The sequence below is a fragment of the Haliaeetus albicilla genome, chromosome 26, assembly GCF_947461875.1.
Source record: "Haliaeetus albicilla chromosome 26, bHalAlb1.1, whole genome shotgun sequence".
NCBI lineage: Eukaryota > Metazoa > Chordata > Aves > Accipitriformes > Accipitridae > Haliaeetus > Haliaeetus albicilla.
In genome coordinates this window covers 14,034,385-14,049,539 of record NC_091508.1, presented here as the reverse complement: position 1 = coordinate 14,049,539, position 15,155 = coordinate 14,034,385, and the positions used below count along the sequence as shown (strand labels likewise).

The 15,155-nt window shown below is 51.5% G+C and overlaps 1 protein-coding gene across 2 annotated transcripts in view; it reads left to right on the top strand.

Moving 5' to 3' along the window:
• ASTN2 (astrotactin 2) overlaps positions 1–15,155 on the top strand; it is a 360,503-nt gene that overhangs the window by 260,841 nt on the left and 84,507 nt on the right. For both annotated transcript variants that reach the window (XM_069771376.1, XM_069771377.1), the window contains exons 18-19: positions 6,368–6,501; positions 7,675–7,823. In XM_069771376.1, coding sequence (XP_069627477.1) covers positions 6,368–6,501; positions 7,675–7,823 — 283 coding nt within the window. The remainder of the gene's footprint in view (positions 1–6,367; positions 6,502–7,674; positions 7,824–15,155) is intronic.

The following is a 15,155-nucleotide window of genomic DNA, read 5'->3' as shown; positions in this document are numbered from 1 at the left end:
CTGCTGTGACACCCCCCCTCCCCACTTTGGTGTTGACATTGCCCTCAAAGGGCAGAGCAGATGAAAAAGCATACCTGAGAAATCCAGTACCGCGAGACCCCATGTTCCCACAGCAGGAGATTGCCTTGTTGGATATCATCAGGCTCTGCTGCTGGCTTTGAAATCACGACTGTGCCTTGGAGAGGAGCCCTTGACTCCGTCAGGTAAACGTCTGTGCGGCCATCCCGGTTCAGGCCACAGGGAAGCAAACCTCTGTAAGTGGAGACCAGAGACGTGCCTGGAGGAGATCGGTTCTAGGCTTGAGCAGGACTAGGAGAAACATGAGCCTGAGGAGGAGGGACAGAGGGATTGAGGCAGAGGCTGCAGAAGTCAAATTGGGACTCATTTCTCAGGGAAGAGTTTGGCCGTACCCCTTGAATCCCATTCAGGAGGGCAGGTATCTGGGCCCGTCCCATTGCCCTGTGTCTCAGGGCTGGTTCTCCTGATGTCCTCTGCCCGTCTAGGCCTGGCAGGAGGAGGGTGAAGTTTTGCAGGATGCTATGGGGACAGGGTGAGAGGCGTCCCCGAGGCCATGGGCTCACTTTGCCCCCCATATAGCACCCAATGGCAGAGCTGCTGGAGGACAACGATCCTCCCTGCACATACACAGCTTCCCTGAAGCAGCCCCTGAAGGTGTGGAACCAGTGCCAGTGATTTTTTTTTTTTTTTGCACCACCAAAGCAGAAAGGAAGCCAGGGCGAATGGGGACAGCATTTGTATTGTTGAGGTGATTTTTTTTTTTTTTTTTTTAAGTCTGGGGTGTGGGGGTTTTTATTTGTTTTTGCTTTATTTTAATATCTGCTAATTGGCCCTTGTCCTCCTCCTCGCACATTTGAGCATCCTGCTGCAGCTCTAGCCCACATCCGACTCGCGTTACCGGGGGAAGAACAGCCGCATTGTAACCGCCCCGATCGTGCTATAATGGGGAGCTTTGTAGCCGAGGTGTGAAAGCGGAGCCGGCTCCCCAGGACAGGACTCTCGCTGCAGCGCAAAGGCTTTTATTTCCCCTGCTGCCAGGTTTTACAGTGTCCTCTGCTGCTCCCTCAGATCCCATAAATAACAGAAACCAGGATGCTGCCCACCCTGGGTCCCTTCCAGCACCCTGACCTTTCCAGCAAGCCACTGATGTGCCTTCCCAGGATGAAGTGCTGGTGATCCCACTCCCCAGGGACAGGCAGCCGGAGGCAGGGAGGGTGTGAGCAGCACAAGATGAGATCACCTGCCAACAGCAGTAGGGAAACTTCATCCTCCTTTGCTGTGAACCTGGAGCAGACTTTCAGACGCGAACTGCGTGATCCTGGAAAGAGTCTCTGGCCTGGGAAATCCTTAGTTTTTCTCTTCCTTTTTTTTTCTCCCCCCTCCCCCCCCCTTCCAGAGATGTCTAGAATAAGGAGCAGTGTTTTATCTCCTGCATTAAGCATCTCCAGCATTAAGCATCACTGTAAGGGCATGGAAAGCTTTTCTTCCAGCCACCCTATCATCATGGTAGCATCCTATTCAGGCTGTGAAATCCTTGCTTGAGCCTGCATCTCATAGTCGTCTTTCCCTTGACGAACAGTCAGTATCGCTATTGCTGTTTACAGACTGCTTGGAGCACGGCAGTGTCCGGGAGCTCTGGTCAGTGACCCGATTGTGTCAGGCACTGTACAGGGCGGCATCGCTGGGCAATTGGATTTGCTGGTAGGTGGGACACGGCTGCACCTCGCTGGGCAGCCCTCTGCCTCTTCCAGTGGCACCTGCCTGCACACGAGGGAAGGTGGTGGTGGTGGTGGGCAGGCACCGTCTCCATCCTGCAAACAGGAAGGCACAAAATGTCTCTGTTGGCTGCTGTGTCCCTGGACATAGGGCTGAGCGTGTCTGCTGCCACAACCAGCCTGCTTCCACTCTTTTTCCTTGCCTTGTACATTGAGAAGAAGAACAAGCAAACAAAGACCAGGGACACCAGTGCAAAACCCAAAATGTATGAAATTTTCAGCTTCTAGATCATCTCCACTATCTCCAGCACATCTCTGTCCAGCCTACATGCTCATTTGTGGTGTTTTTTTAATCTTCTTGTATTTCCTTTTTAATTTTTCCAGAAACTGAGGTGTGCATACCAACCACAAAAAAACCTAGATTCAAAGAAACAATTGAGCCAGATTTTCATACCCCTGTCAGCCATAGAGAAGACCACATATTCACAGATATGCACCCAACACATGCCCTTTCCAGTATCCCATCTGGAAACACCAGCCCCTGTGGTGCATGCTGAGTCCTGCAAATGCTGGTTCCTTCATGTCCTATAATTTACATCTCCAGGGATGTCAACAGAAAACCCATGGTCAGAAATAACTTAATGCTTCTCCTTCCATCAGCCAGGTCTAACAGAGGACAAAGGAAATGGTCTTCTATATTCTGTTGCAGAGCGTCTAAGCTATAAAATGGGGCCAAATGGCCTCCCCCGAGCACAAATAACAACAGGAGAAAGATCCATATGCAATCGAGTGTAGGATAAATGTGCTTAGCTGATCATTCGTTTCCCTAATATTTTTTTTATGAATAGGCTTAACTTATGGTAAGATGGGACTTTATGGTCCTGTAAGTCTTGCTTGTGTCAAAACAAATGAACTAGCCATCCTATGGGGGAACTATCAATCCAATATATGTGTGTGTATGGGTGTGGGGAGTCAGACCTATTATACCTTTAAGAACAAATTAGATGCTGTTCCTATGATTCATAATGCTATATATCTAATGGCATGACTCGTCATCTAGAAAATAAACGTTTCGAGCCAGTTTCTCATCTCATAAATTTCCCCTCTGGCACTGAAGGACATAAACTAAATGGGCTGACTCACAGGGAAACAATACAATTTGGATACTTTTAAATGAAAGATAAAATTGTCTAAGGGCACAGAGGGGCGTTGAGATCCTGGGGAGTGGTTGGCAAGCGCAGGATGGTGCGTGGGGGCCACTCTGCCATCCCCAGCAAGCAGGGCTGCTCCTGGGAAGCCCTTCACGCTTGCAGAGCCTGTTGGGTTTTCCCAGCTTGGTGTGACCACCATGGTGAAACATCCGATGTGGAGATGGTCATGGTGGAGATGGTCTTCTTGTTGTATGTGCTTGTCTCCTGGCAGGGACGAAAGTGTTTGCTGCACGTTTCAAAGCACGGCAGCAGGGAAGGACAGGAGATGTGGAGGTGCCCACTCCAAGGCAGGAAGGCAAGGTGGTCCTCAGCCACCACAGACCAGGGAGGTCCCTGTGCATTCCCACCTGGAGCTCTCCCAAAGGCTGCAGCTGCCCATGGGATGGGTCTCAGCACCTTCACTGCATCCTTTGCCCGTTGCTCCTGGTCTTCCTGTGCCGTTGGGCTCCTGGTTTGGGTGGCAGCTGCCATTCCCCTGGGTTTGTGTGAGCAGTGCCATACCTCCTGGGCTACGCTGTCAGAAGGAGAAAGGGAAGGAAAGGTTTTCACGTGGTTGCCACCTGTGGAGAAGCACGTGCCTGCAGCGTGCCTTTGGACCTGGGCTGGTGAAAGCTATTGCCTTTGCAGGGGAGGGCAACTTCAAGTGCTGATCTCTGCCAGGGCCTGAGAGCAGCCTCTGCCACTGCAACCAGAACCTGGAGCAGGCTGGGGGAGCCGAGGGAAGGAACGGTGGGCTCTGTATGAGCTACAGCAAAAGCTGTACCTGGCTTCAGGGCTAAGAAGACCACAGAGACCCTCCATTTGTCCTGAAGTTTCTGCGGAGCAACTGCGTGTCTCCACAGAGCAGGCTGGTGTCCCCACGGAGGGTTTTAGAGCCTCCTAAAGCGATGGTGAACATCTTCATGCAGGGAGCTTCATCCTTTCTTTCTGCACGATCTTAACCGTCGCCCCCATCGGTTTGCTCTTACCACTTCCCCACCCTTCGACACACACTCCCCGGCACCAATGGGAAAATCCTGGAAACCACTGGCTCGAAATCCCATCGGAAAGTGAGAGAAGGTGAGTCCTGGCTGCCTGGCCACCCCAGCCTGGCCCTGACGTCAGCCGGCTGCTGGAAATCGGAGGGAGGCAGCAGCCAGCACCGGGGGCTAGCCACGCTCCGAGTAACCTGGTTAGTGCGCGTAGGTGTGCTCGCCTTAATGAGTGCAATTGAAGGACGCATCGATTAGCTAACCTCGTTTGTGTGAAGGTTGACACAAGGCAGATGACGGCTGGGTACCCGCAGGATCTAATTAAAATGTATGTGAGGCTGGGCAGGCAGAGCAGAGGGGATTGCTCATCCAGCCTTGCACTTACCAGCAGAAAAAAGAAAATAGAAGGAAGGAATTGACTATTGGATTTGGCTAAAGGGCATGGATGGGGTGGGGGGGATTTCTTCCCTGGGCTGGGGATGTGCAGGGAGGATCTGGGTTAGGGGCCAGGGAGGGAGCATGCAGAGTGGCGGGACTCGGGGCTGGGAACGCAGTGACAGTGGAGCGGTGCTGTCAGTATGACAGTTCAGCTCTTCCAAAATCTGCCATTACCCGCATCTCTGTGCACACATGTACCAGAACATATGTATTTATCCTGCTTCCTAGGGAGAGCACACACTTCCTTATCCATCTACATGCATAATTTTCTGTTTCTGTCCTGCACAGATGCGCCGCTCTTTACAGAATTGTATCTGCACCCATTTATTCCATGTGTCAGATAAACTCCTCTCTGTCTTCCCTGCTCTCCAATTACTTTGCGATGCTGTTTCCAGCCCAGAGCTTCAATTACATTCTAAAGAACAAAGTAAAATAACGTCACATTTTCTCTCTTTCACATGTTTTTTCCTTCCTTTTTTTCCCCCCTTCTGGAACAGTCCCATTTTATAAATGCCTGGAAGCAGAAAATGTTTCAGACGCGAGAGCCTCGAGGCGCCTCGTTAAAGGCGCTCGAGGTGTTTGGGGAGAGCGACAAAACCCCGGACAATGGGAGCCCTGACGTCAGGCTCTATTTATACCTCCTCTTTTCAGAAACCTCGCCGGGATGGCGCTTTTCCTAGAGTTTTCTGCTAAATGCCGCAGCCACTGGAGCCGTACCTGTCCTCCTCAAAGGGCACGTTTTTATCTTTAAGGCGTAACCTGGCAGCGCGGACGATATCGCCAGGGCCAGGCATCCGCAGGCGGCTTTGAATGGGCGGAATAGTGCTGCTGCGAGCTGGGCTGCGCGGAGGCTGGCAGCTTGGCTGCTGTACGTGGATGAGGACCTGTGAAGGCGTTTCAACCCCAAAATGTGCCTTTTAAAAGGTCAAAAGCATTACAAAGAGGTTTGTTTTAGTGGATGAAGTTTTGGTGTTACAATTATTCTAGCAGGGCGTTGTGGCTTCACAGGGTCAGGTTGAATGTTGGCCATGTGTGTGTGCAGGGAGAGACGCTGTTTAATTAGGCACGACAGGCAAAGGGTGGCAGGAGAAGCCACCGTAAATCACTGCAGTCTGAACTACAGCAGGGTACGGTGCAAGAGATGCCCCATCCTGCAGCGTGAGGACTGACACCGAGTGCCCTGAGCTGCGGGATGAGCACAGGGAAGACACCACAGGGTTAGACCTAGAGGGCTTCGGGAATTCAGTCAAAAGTGTTTCAGCCTCAGATCCCAGCAGATGTACAGCTATTGTTCTGGGGATCCGTTGGCATCACTAGGAGCAGTCAAGAGGGCTCCTGGTCAGGCTGGGGACAGCTTGCAGTGGGGAGACTGCCCGGCTGGGGAACACCCTGCAAGTATTTTACAGGATTTTATTTTTTTCTTCCAGATACTGCTATTTTGCTTGTATTCCTTATGCAAGTGAATAAAGCAGCAGTTTGCTTGCAGGAGGGCAGCTCTTGTGAATAACAAACCTATGAGGAGGATAAAAGTGGTCTTTGTTGTTTGGGTTGTAGGAATTACTTTATTCTTTGTGGGGACAGAAACAGCAACAGGATGGGCATGTGGAGGAGTTTCATTGTGCACAGCAGCAGTGTAAAGGTACCCCACGTATGATGTCCAGTGTCACAAACGGGCTTACGTTTATGTTTCTTCCGGCAGCCCAGTCCTCCATCACAGGAGATCCCCTCTGTAGGATCGTGCAGACACTCCCTGTCCCCACACCAAAAGCAGCGCCCAGGGATGAACCAGCATCGCTCGATATGCGGGAGCTAAAGCACAGGAAGGTGAAGGGACTTGCCCAGGGCCATGCAGAGAGTCTGTGGCAGAGCTGGGGAGGACACCCCCACCTCGTATTTCCCAATCCCGGAGCTCTGCACACACCCTCCCCGATGCTCAGCACCACGTGGCCAAGCCGCTGGCTGGATTTCACTGAGTCTTTAGCACACGTGTTCACGCTTTTTGTTCTCACATCAGGCTTTCAAGGGAGCCCTGATGAGCTCATACTGGTGCTCGGGGAAAGGCGATGTTATCGAAGACTGGTGCAGGTGTGACCTCAACGCCTTCGATGAGAACGGACTCCCGAACTGCAGCCCTCTCCCTCCTCCTGTGTATGTATCGGTGCGAGCCCCTCCCGCGGGTCACGGCCCCCGGCACCAGCCCCTTTCCCACAGGCTTGGCCCATGGGCACCTCCTTCCTCTCACCTTCGAGCCCCAGGGCTGCAGTCCAGCACTCTTCACTGTGTGACTGATGCCTTTAGGATATCCTGGCTCTGGCTGTGGCCCTGGAAGGTCTCCTTATAGATTTTCATCACCTGATTAGCAGGGCTTGTAGAATGGGATTTCAAATGCTGAAAGAAATGGAATTACGGTGCAATTCATTGTGGCTTGTCAGAGCAAGAGCGAATCAGGAGCAAACTGATGGGGAATTAGCTGAGAAAGCAGGAAGACTGGCTCCAGTGAGCCACAAGGAGCAGAACACCTTCTTAGTGAGCCAGTATCCTTGGGGGGGATTCATTTCCCATCCTGAGTTCCATAAACACACTCATACCTTTGAAGCCAGACTCTCCATAGTCCTGTACTTTGTGTTGTCATTTACCCTGGTGCAAAGAGAGCAGACACCTTTTCACTAGCAGAGCCAGGAGCACAAAGCTGCTCTGCCTTCACCCCTACCCACACGGTCTCTGATCCAGGCAGGAGCTCCTGCATAGCTGCCCTGCTTTGGCTTTTGCTCACACCCATCAGAGGCTTGCTCATTTGCAGCTGGGTAAATTCAGAGCCACACCTGCCCTTTCTCTCCCTCCCACCCTTCCTTGCTTTTGCTTGCTGGTGATGCAGACTGGATCCTCCCCTCCTGTAGACTCAGCTCCTCTGGGTTGCATGAAGGTTAAGCTGCATCCTCCCATTCTCTTTTGCTCCTGGGCAGCTGGTCCTTGGTTCCCCGTTGGGCTGCTGAAGTTCAGCAGTTCTTGCAGGAGATGAAGGCTCCTTTAGACAGGATATTTGGGGTTGCACAGTTGGCAGTTGCAGGACCTAGGCTTCCAGGAGCAGGGGGAGGTAAGGGCACACATTGCAGTAGGCTGGACCCAACTAGTCTTCAACTGGAAGTTCATCTGTGCTCACCTACCTGCTCTCCCCTTGTGCCCCCTGTCCTTGTGGGTCTGTGTGCACATCCCTGTGTATGAGTGTGAGCCCTGCCTGGGGTTGTGCTGCTTGTAGAGGTGGATTCCTCCCCAGAAAGGGAGCTGATGTCTTATTTGGTTTCTTTCCTGTCTTCTGCCCAGCCTGCGGCTCTCCCCCAACGTGGAGCCCTCCAGCACCGTGGTCTCTCTGGAGTGGCTGGATGTGCAGCCTGCCATTGGGACGAAGGTGTCTGACTATGTCCTGCAGCACAAGAAGGTGGATGAATACACGGACACGGACCTCTACACAGGTAGGTGCAGCTGCTGAGAGCAAGCTCCTCTTGGTGCAGAGGGTGCACGGTGATGCATCCTGTGCCCGGCCTGGCTGGGAGCTGCTGGTTTTGTGGGGAACGGTGCATACAGCCAAGGTGTTATATGAGGTATCAAAACCGCTCCATTCAGGAGAGGTTTCTGAAGGCTTCTGCAGGCATGAGTATTTGAGGGGAAGGGGAAATACAAAAATGCAGCATGGCAGAAGGAAATTATTTGCTCTTTTTGGGTAGGAGAGCTGTGAGTTGGAGTTTTTGACTGAAGCATCTGTTTGATCTGATCAATCTGAAATGCTGCAGGATGGTGGGTGTGGGAGGAAGGTCAGCCCTCAACAACTCAAGGGCTTTACTGGTCTGTTCCAGTGAGTACTGCGTTGCATGCTGGCCTTTGAAAGTACACTTTTAGGTTGCCTTGCATACCTATCGAAGTAACTCAAAGCCTGCAATATTTAGGGAGATCATTTAAGCAGCACAAAACTTCTCCAGGGGAACCTGAAACTTCCCTGGGTTGGAGTTTGGTTCCCAGCTCAGGCTTGGACTGAGTGCTATGTGCCTTGCAAAGGCTTTGTCAGCAATTCAAGCTGTGCTCCAGAAGCTGCTGGGCAAGGTGGAGGGTTGTGAAGGATGGGGTTTGATCTGGATGAGTCAATGATGTATTTCAGAAAATATCACTTGAGACCTTGAGTGATGCTACTGCTGTACGGAAAGCTGGGCAAAACCTCCTATGGCTTTTTGCTTGAGGATTTTGGATGTAGTTTGTTGAAGAAGCTCATGTGACATATCTGGGGCAGCCAGTGTTGTTGACCGAAGCAGAGATTTACCTTTGGATGAAGGCTCCTTCCCCAGCTGCTGGCAGTGCCTAACTTCAGCCCCCGCTAGGTAAGGGAACATAGGAAGAAGGTTTCCACCTGTCATTGGAGCAAGGCTCTGCAACAGCTACTCCTTTGGGTGATTAAAAACCTCATTTTGTTTAAGGTGGAGTCTGGTCAGCATGCATGTCTGGTGCTGCCTGCAAGGATGAGGAACCAGAATGAAGATGGGGACAGGGCTGGCACTGGAGGGGGGAGCCTCACTGCGCTCGTGCAGTCTTGCAGGGGCTTCCTGAACATCCTGGCAAGATGTTTGTCTGTGTTTCCCCGTCGGGAAGGGAATTTCAGGAAGATCATTCAGAGCAAGATTGGGAGTTGCACACAAGCAATCCTTGGGTCTTGGTCAGAAGCTTTCTCACCTTGTGGTGATGGCTTTTTTCTTCTCCGCACTAATTTGGTAAGACCCTCTGCTGCTGTGAGCTGCCACAGAGCAAACTGCTCCAGCTCACAGGCACAGGGAAGTTTTCACCCTCTCTGTTCATCTTGGGCCCATCTATTCTACTTCTGCAGCCTCTCTTACCACCATATCCAAAATTTTTGTGCTACAAGAGCTGGACTTTCCTGCTGGAGAGAGCCAGAGTCCCACATCCTGGGGGACCCTGGCTGTTGGTGGAGACCCCTGTGAGGAGCTCTGGTTCCTGGCTCATACACCAGTCCTGTGCAGCAGGAGCTTTCTCCTACACCTTGCCAGCATCCACTTCCAGAGCTGCCTGATGTGGCCATGGCCCCTGGGTTATGTTTCTAGTTTCCTGGTGTGGAAGAAGGCTTGTTCTTTATCTTGGAGGGGCACCCTCTGGTAATGGAGAAAGAAAACAAGCCACCAAAGGAGGGGCTTTGTTTTGGATGGGGATTCCAGATTGCTCACACATCGGTCAGGTGAGGCCAGTCTGGGGAAACATGGTTTTTTTCCTTTGAAGTGGCTGGATCTTTGCCTGGCAGCCAGAGTAGGAAATACAGATTATTATTATTATTATTTTCCTTTTATGACTGCCATGTGTTTGACAGGCAATTGAATTCATTGTGGGGAGCTGCCCTCCCCTCTCCCTGTTCTGGGGGACTGTTCAGGACAGAATGACCCCATTAACAATTAAAGAGAAAAGCCAATCTGAAATCTCTCCCTTCTTGCTATGTTGTTTATAACCAAACAACATTCCTGCCTTCATTCCTTTCTTAGCCTACAGGCCCCTAATGCCAGATGACTTGATTCTTGCAAATACCTTGCATAGGTTTGCAGAGATGCTGACTGCTACAGCTCTCAAAGGCTTCGCTTGGTACCATGCTTCACCCAGCCAAAAATCCTACCATGAGTATCCCCTCACCACCATCACCCACCCATCATGCTGCACTGCATCTCCATTACATCTGAGCAGCACCCACAAAAACAAGTCAACCCCAGAAGGGGGGGAAGCTTTGCGAGGGGGATGTGGGATATGAAATTTGGATGTCTTTTGATGGATATTGGCAGATCTTTCTTCCCCATCAGTCTCCTGGCTGCTGGCAGGTAGGAGCAGGTTGCTCCCGTTGCTGGGAGGTGCACCACAGGTATTTGCAGAGCATGGCAATGCTGGGCTGGGAGGATGCTGCAAGGTTTGAGGACTCTTGGGGCTGCTGCCATTCATCCCTTGGATCTCTTGAGTTTAAATGCGTGGGTTATTTGTGCTTGTACAGGAGTTTTGTTTGGTTTATTGCAGTTGTAGCCATTTCTTATTGGGATTCCTGGCATTGGCTGGGGTTAGAGCTGTGCCAACCTGCTCTTCAGCTCCGTGGCAAGCTAGATGGTACCTGGCTCCTGCCTAAGCTGCCTTCTGCCTTCCTGCTGCCCACCAAAAGCCTCCAGTCTCTCACCCTTGTAAAACTCCTTGGCCTCCCCCTTGCTTTGCAACTGGAAGATGTAGCCTTTCCCTTGAGCCAGAAAATATTTTCTCCTCTTCTTCTTGGAGCAGAGTCAGGAGGGAGTTTTGGGGCTGGTCTAACGTGCATCCCCTCTGCTCCCTGCTGGGCTCTGTGCAGGGCGGCGATGCTGCGGGACGGGGTGGAAGGAGCTGGGAGCTCGCATGGGTTGTCTGCCCCCGGCTGTACATGCTTTTTAAAGAGGCTTATTACTGGTGCTTAGAAAAACACGGCCCTTGGACCATCTGAGGCTAATAGGAGGTGAACTTGTGTGCGAAACAAACCACGCTTTCAACACCAGCGCGCAGGGAGCAAGCGACTCTCCACTCGGGAGCCAGCAGAGAAGACAGAGAGCAGTTACATCCCAAACTGTTTATTAAAACTTGTGGAAATTACTCGTAATTCCATGTGTGCGACGGCTTTGTAGTTGAGTGATGCTCTTTGTTTGAACATGGGGCTCTCGAAGAGGGCGCGAGCGTGTGTGTGTGTGTGCGCGGCCGAGCCCGCCAGCGCATTATGTCATGGACGAAGCAGGCGCTCCACTTGAGAGGGAGAGGGAGAAATGTGTTTTACAGGGTGAGGTACAAACTGAAATGGCTGTGAACATCTGGAACTGATATTAGGCTTGGAAAATGTTTTCTGTCACTCCAACACTCCTCTGGAGGAAGGTTTCTGAAGTTAAGAAGCTCCGAAGGGGATGAGGGGGAGGGATGAGGGGATAACATGACCGTGGCGCAAAGTGCTTTTTATGTCTGTTCTGGTTGCCATAGCCAGGCCATGTCCCTGCCTGTGCTGGATGGGGGACCTGGGGAATCGCTGTTGCTTGTTGTGGTGGCCTTGGCTTGGAAGGTCCCCTGGATGAGCTAAGCCCCGCTGCCTGAGACGGTCCTGCGTGGGGAGCACTGCATCCTCCAGCCAGCCATGGGTAGAAGGACAGGGGGATCCTTGCCCTGGTGTTAGGGTTGGGAGCTGAGGAGGAAGGCCTCATCTTAAAAGATGACGGGTGAGATCCTCAGATGGGGACAGGCAGACCCGTGCCTGGTTTAACACCACCTCCACCATCTCTGGGGCCCACCTGGGAGGTCAGGCCCACCTGGGGGCCAGAGCAGGTTGGGGCGGCTGCTGTGGGCAGGCAAAATGCAACGGTTAAAAATAAAACAGTGCTTCGAATGTGTTTGTAGCACACACACACAGCAGGCCTGGGGATGGCTGGGGGCGGAGGACGGGCTGGGTGTTTGCTGTGTAATGGGTTGGGGTCCATGGGTTTCGCTGGGGGCTGCGTCGCTCCTGGGGTGGCGGCCATGTGGCTGCTGTGGTGCTTTGTAGCTCTGGGAGCTCCTCGGTCCCTTTCTCTATGTTCCTCTCCCCGGTGCGGTTTTCTTTCGCTCCTGCCCACAGCTCTGCTGCTGGGTCTCTGAACACACATCTGTGGGGGTCTGGGGGGTGGCTGCCACGCGCCCGCACAGGGGATGGTGAGGAGGCCTGGGGAGGGGATGGTTTGAGCCTGTGAGCCCTGAGACTATCTCAAAGTACTTTGCTGGTGCTAAGTCAGGCCTTGCACTCTCCGAGGTAGGAATGGGCTCTCCCTTCCTGTGTAAATGGAGGGGAAAAAACCAAGACAGAGAGATAAAATGCCTTCCCTGAGGTCACAAGAGCCGGGCAGTGAATTAACCTCAGCACAAGACCCTCAGCATTGAACGGTACTAGCCTCCAAGGGCAGAGAGGAGTGCAGGTCCTGGATCCCCCCAGCTCTGTGCCCTGCCCTGCACTCACTCCTCTCTCAGGACCCACAAGCTGACCACTGAACTACACTGCTCCTCCCAGTCATTCCCCACCACCGAGGTGGTCAGCCCTGTGCCCATGCGGAGCACGTGCCGTAGCTGTGCTCCTTGAGTGTCAAGCCACCTCCTCCTGCTTGTGCTTCGGTATCAAAGTGGGTAGAACTGGGAAGATGGAGAGAAACGAAGCGTTGCTTGCTGTCATTATGGTTGAGGGTGATAGTGAGTGCGAATACGACGTTGCCACAATGTGCTGCTTGCTCTGTGTTGCTGGTAACAGATCATGAAAGGATTGCGAGGCTCTACCTCTCTCCCAGCCCATCGTCTTCTGTTCTGTGTAGGCTCTTACACTGTCGTTTCCTCCCTTCTCTGTGGTACCACTTCTACAGCTCGGTGTGTGTCGACAGCTGGGTCAATGTAGTTGGGGATATTGTGGGCTATCAGCTGAATAAAGTATGTAATGAAAAAGTACACCACTCATTTGCTTTTATACAGCAGTGTTCCTGTTGGTTGCGAGATGCCATGTCCCAGACGAACAGGTGAGGTCTAGGCAGGGACTCCCAAGCTTTATTATTTCTCGTGACGTCAAGGAATCCTGGCTGCTCCTGGGTCTCTTTGGCTGGGCAGTGATCATGTTCGTAAGAAGAGGTAGCCCTCATCCAGAACAGCTTGTAATCCTTGAAGAAAGGAGAACAGAAACACAGCCTGCTGAACGAGTTTGTTGGAGATCACGTAGACCTCGGAGCAGAAGAATACAGATTCTGGCAGCTTGGTCAGAGTCCTCTAGTATACTAGAACCCTCTATATACAGGGCTGTGGTGTGGCAAAGAGGTAGCAGGTAAGCTGGGGAGGGTGTCTGGAGAATAGACTGGGTGGAACGATGTACAGAAGTTGAGGGTATGGTTATATAAAACCTGTGCACGTTATCGCGCCAGCATTGCAGGCTTCTCTGGAGCAATGCTGTTCTGCAGAGGAGTCTTTGAATACGCATCATGTCTATAAAAGAAAGTGAAAGAGGTCAAACCAGAAGGCTTAGTGTTTTGTACACTTGCAAGTTGTGCTCCAAATTGAGGCTTCAGAGTATCTTATTTATAACTTAACTCTGTTCTGTAGAGCATCGTTCTGACGTGTCTGGGTGGCCAGGGCTGTATAGATATAGCTATGGCAACCGTCACTTCCAGTACACTCTCTTGTGTGCAAGCTGTGCTGCTACTGTCATGTGAAAACCAGCGATAGGCTGGAAGAAGAAAAGAAAAAACTGTCTGGCCAGAGCAAATACTGTGCCTGTCAGTAAGGAGTCAGAGCAATCTCTGTACAAGCAGGTTGCACTCCTATTACATGCCTTAAAATAATTTTTAGAGTCCTGACTTCCAAACAGACTGGGCACCAGAGAGAATAGTAGGAGTTGACGCTCCCGCTAGAAAGCTGTAGAAGCTTGAGGTCCAGCCAGGAGTTGGGTAAATACGTGAACATCCAGAGTTTTAATTCATGCCAACGAAATGTGGAGGATGTTAAAGCATGAGTGTTTAAACCAGTTAATGATGCTAATGATCTTGAGTGTGGGTGATGGTATTGACTACCTCTGTAAAGCTCTGTGGAGGCAAAGCTCTCTCTGTAGAGAGCGCTATGGCACCTGTATTAATACAGGTGCCACTTTTGTAGATTACTTTGATTTGTAAGTTGGCCCAGGGGACGCAGGCTCTGCAGCTGGTGGATCACAAACTCAGACTTGGAAAAGAGACCAGTCTCCATTGGTTTCAGGAGAGCAGTTCTTCTGCTATGATACCAGACCACTACCCTCAGCACAGTGATGCTGGTGGTCAAGAAGGTTAGTGCTCAGCCTGGGAGTGATAGACAGCTCTTGCAGGGGGCATCTGTGTGTTTGACTCTTGTTCAAGAGGTCCTGGAATGACACTGAAGTAGAGGAGGACCTGATGGTGGTCAGGAGCTGATGACCCACCATTGCCAGTCTTATACTCACTGCTTGGTTGTCTACCTGCTTGTTTCTTGGTGATCTGCCTGGTGGATCTCAGCTGGTTTCTCAGTGGGCAGGTGTTTGGCTGATCACAACCACCACTCGGTGAGGACTAGCTCGCTTGTGTGCTGAGGATGGAAATGCAACAGAGCTTCATCTGCAAATGCATGTGTGTGAGGAGCCTGGCCAGGGCAGGGCTGCTGTGTGGAAGCTGTCATGCTGCTGCCTCTCCTGTAACTAGTGCATGGGTAAAGATGTTTTCAACATCCAGAATACCCTTCTTAGGTGCTGAATCCACTTCACTTGTTAGCACAAGGAAAGATGATTTGAAAAGAAGCCTTTGAAGATAAGGTCAAGTTTTTGGAAGCTGCTTCCTGGGTTGGGTTGTGTAATAGCACCAAGCAAGTGCTTAATTTTGGCCATTACACTCACAGTGAAGCACTGATTTCTCTCCCATTGGGACAGCTGTAGTTATTTCCACCTACCAGTGTCGTTTTTGTATCCTGGAAAGCAGAAAGGAGGTGGAGGATTCTCAGCTCTTAATTAGGGTTGAGTCAGTTGCTGAAATATTTCATTAATTCACATTTCCATATGGTTGTTCCAGGATTTTTATTTTTATCTGCCCAGACACCTTTTGGACAGAGCTGGGCATTATCTTTGCTTTCTCCCAAATCACTTCATAGGTGGAGAGCTGGGACTGTCTGCCTGTTCCCTGCTGACAGAGGAGGATGGAGCAGTCTGGATGGTGCCATGAGTATGTCATGCACTTTAAAAGCACAGTGTTTGCCAAGGGCTTTGTGCT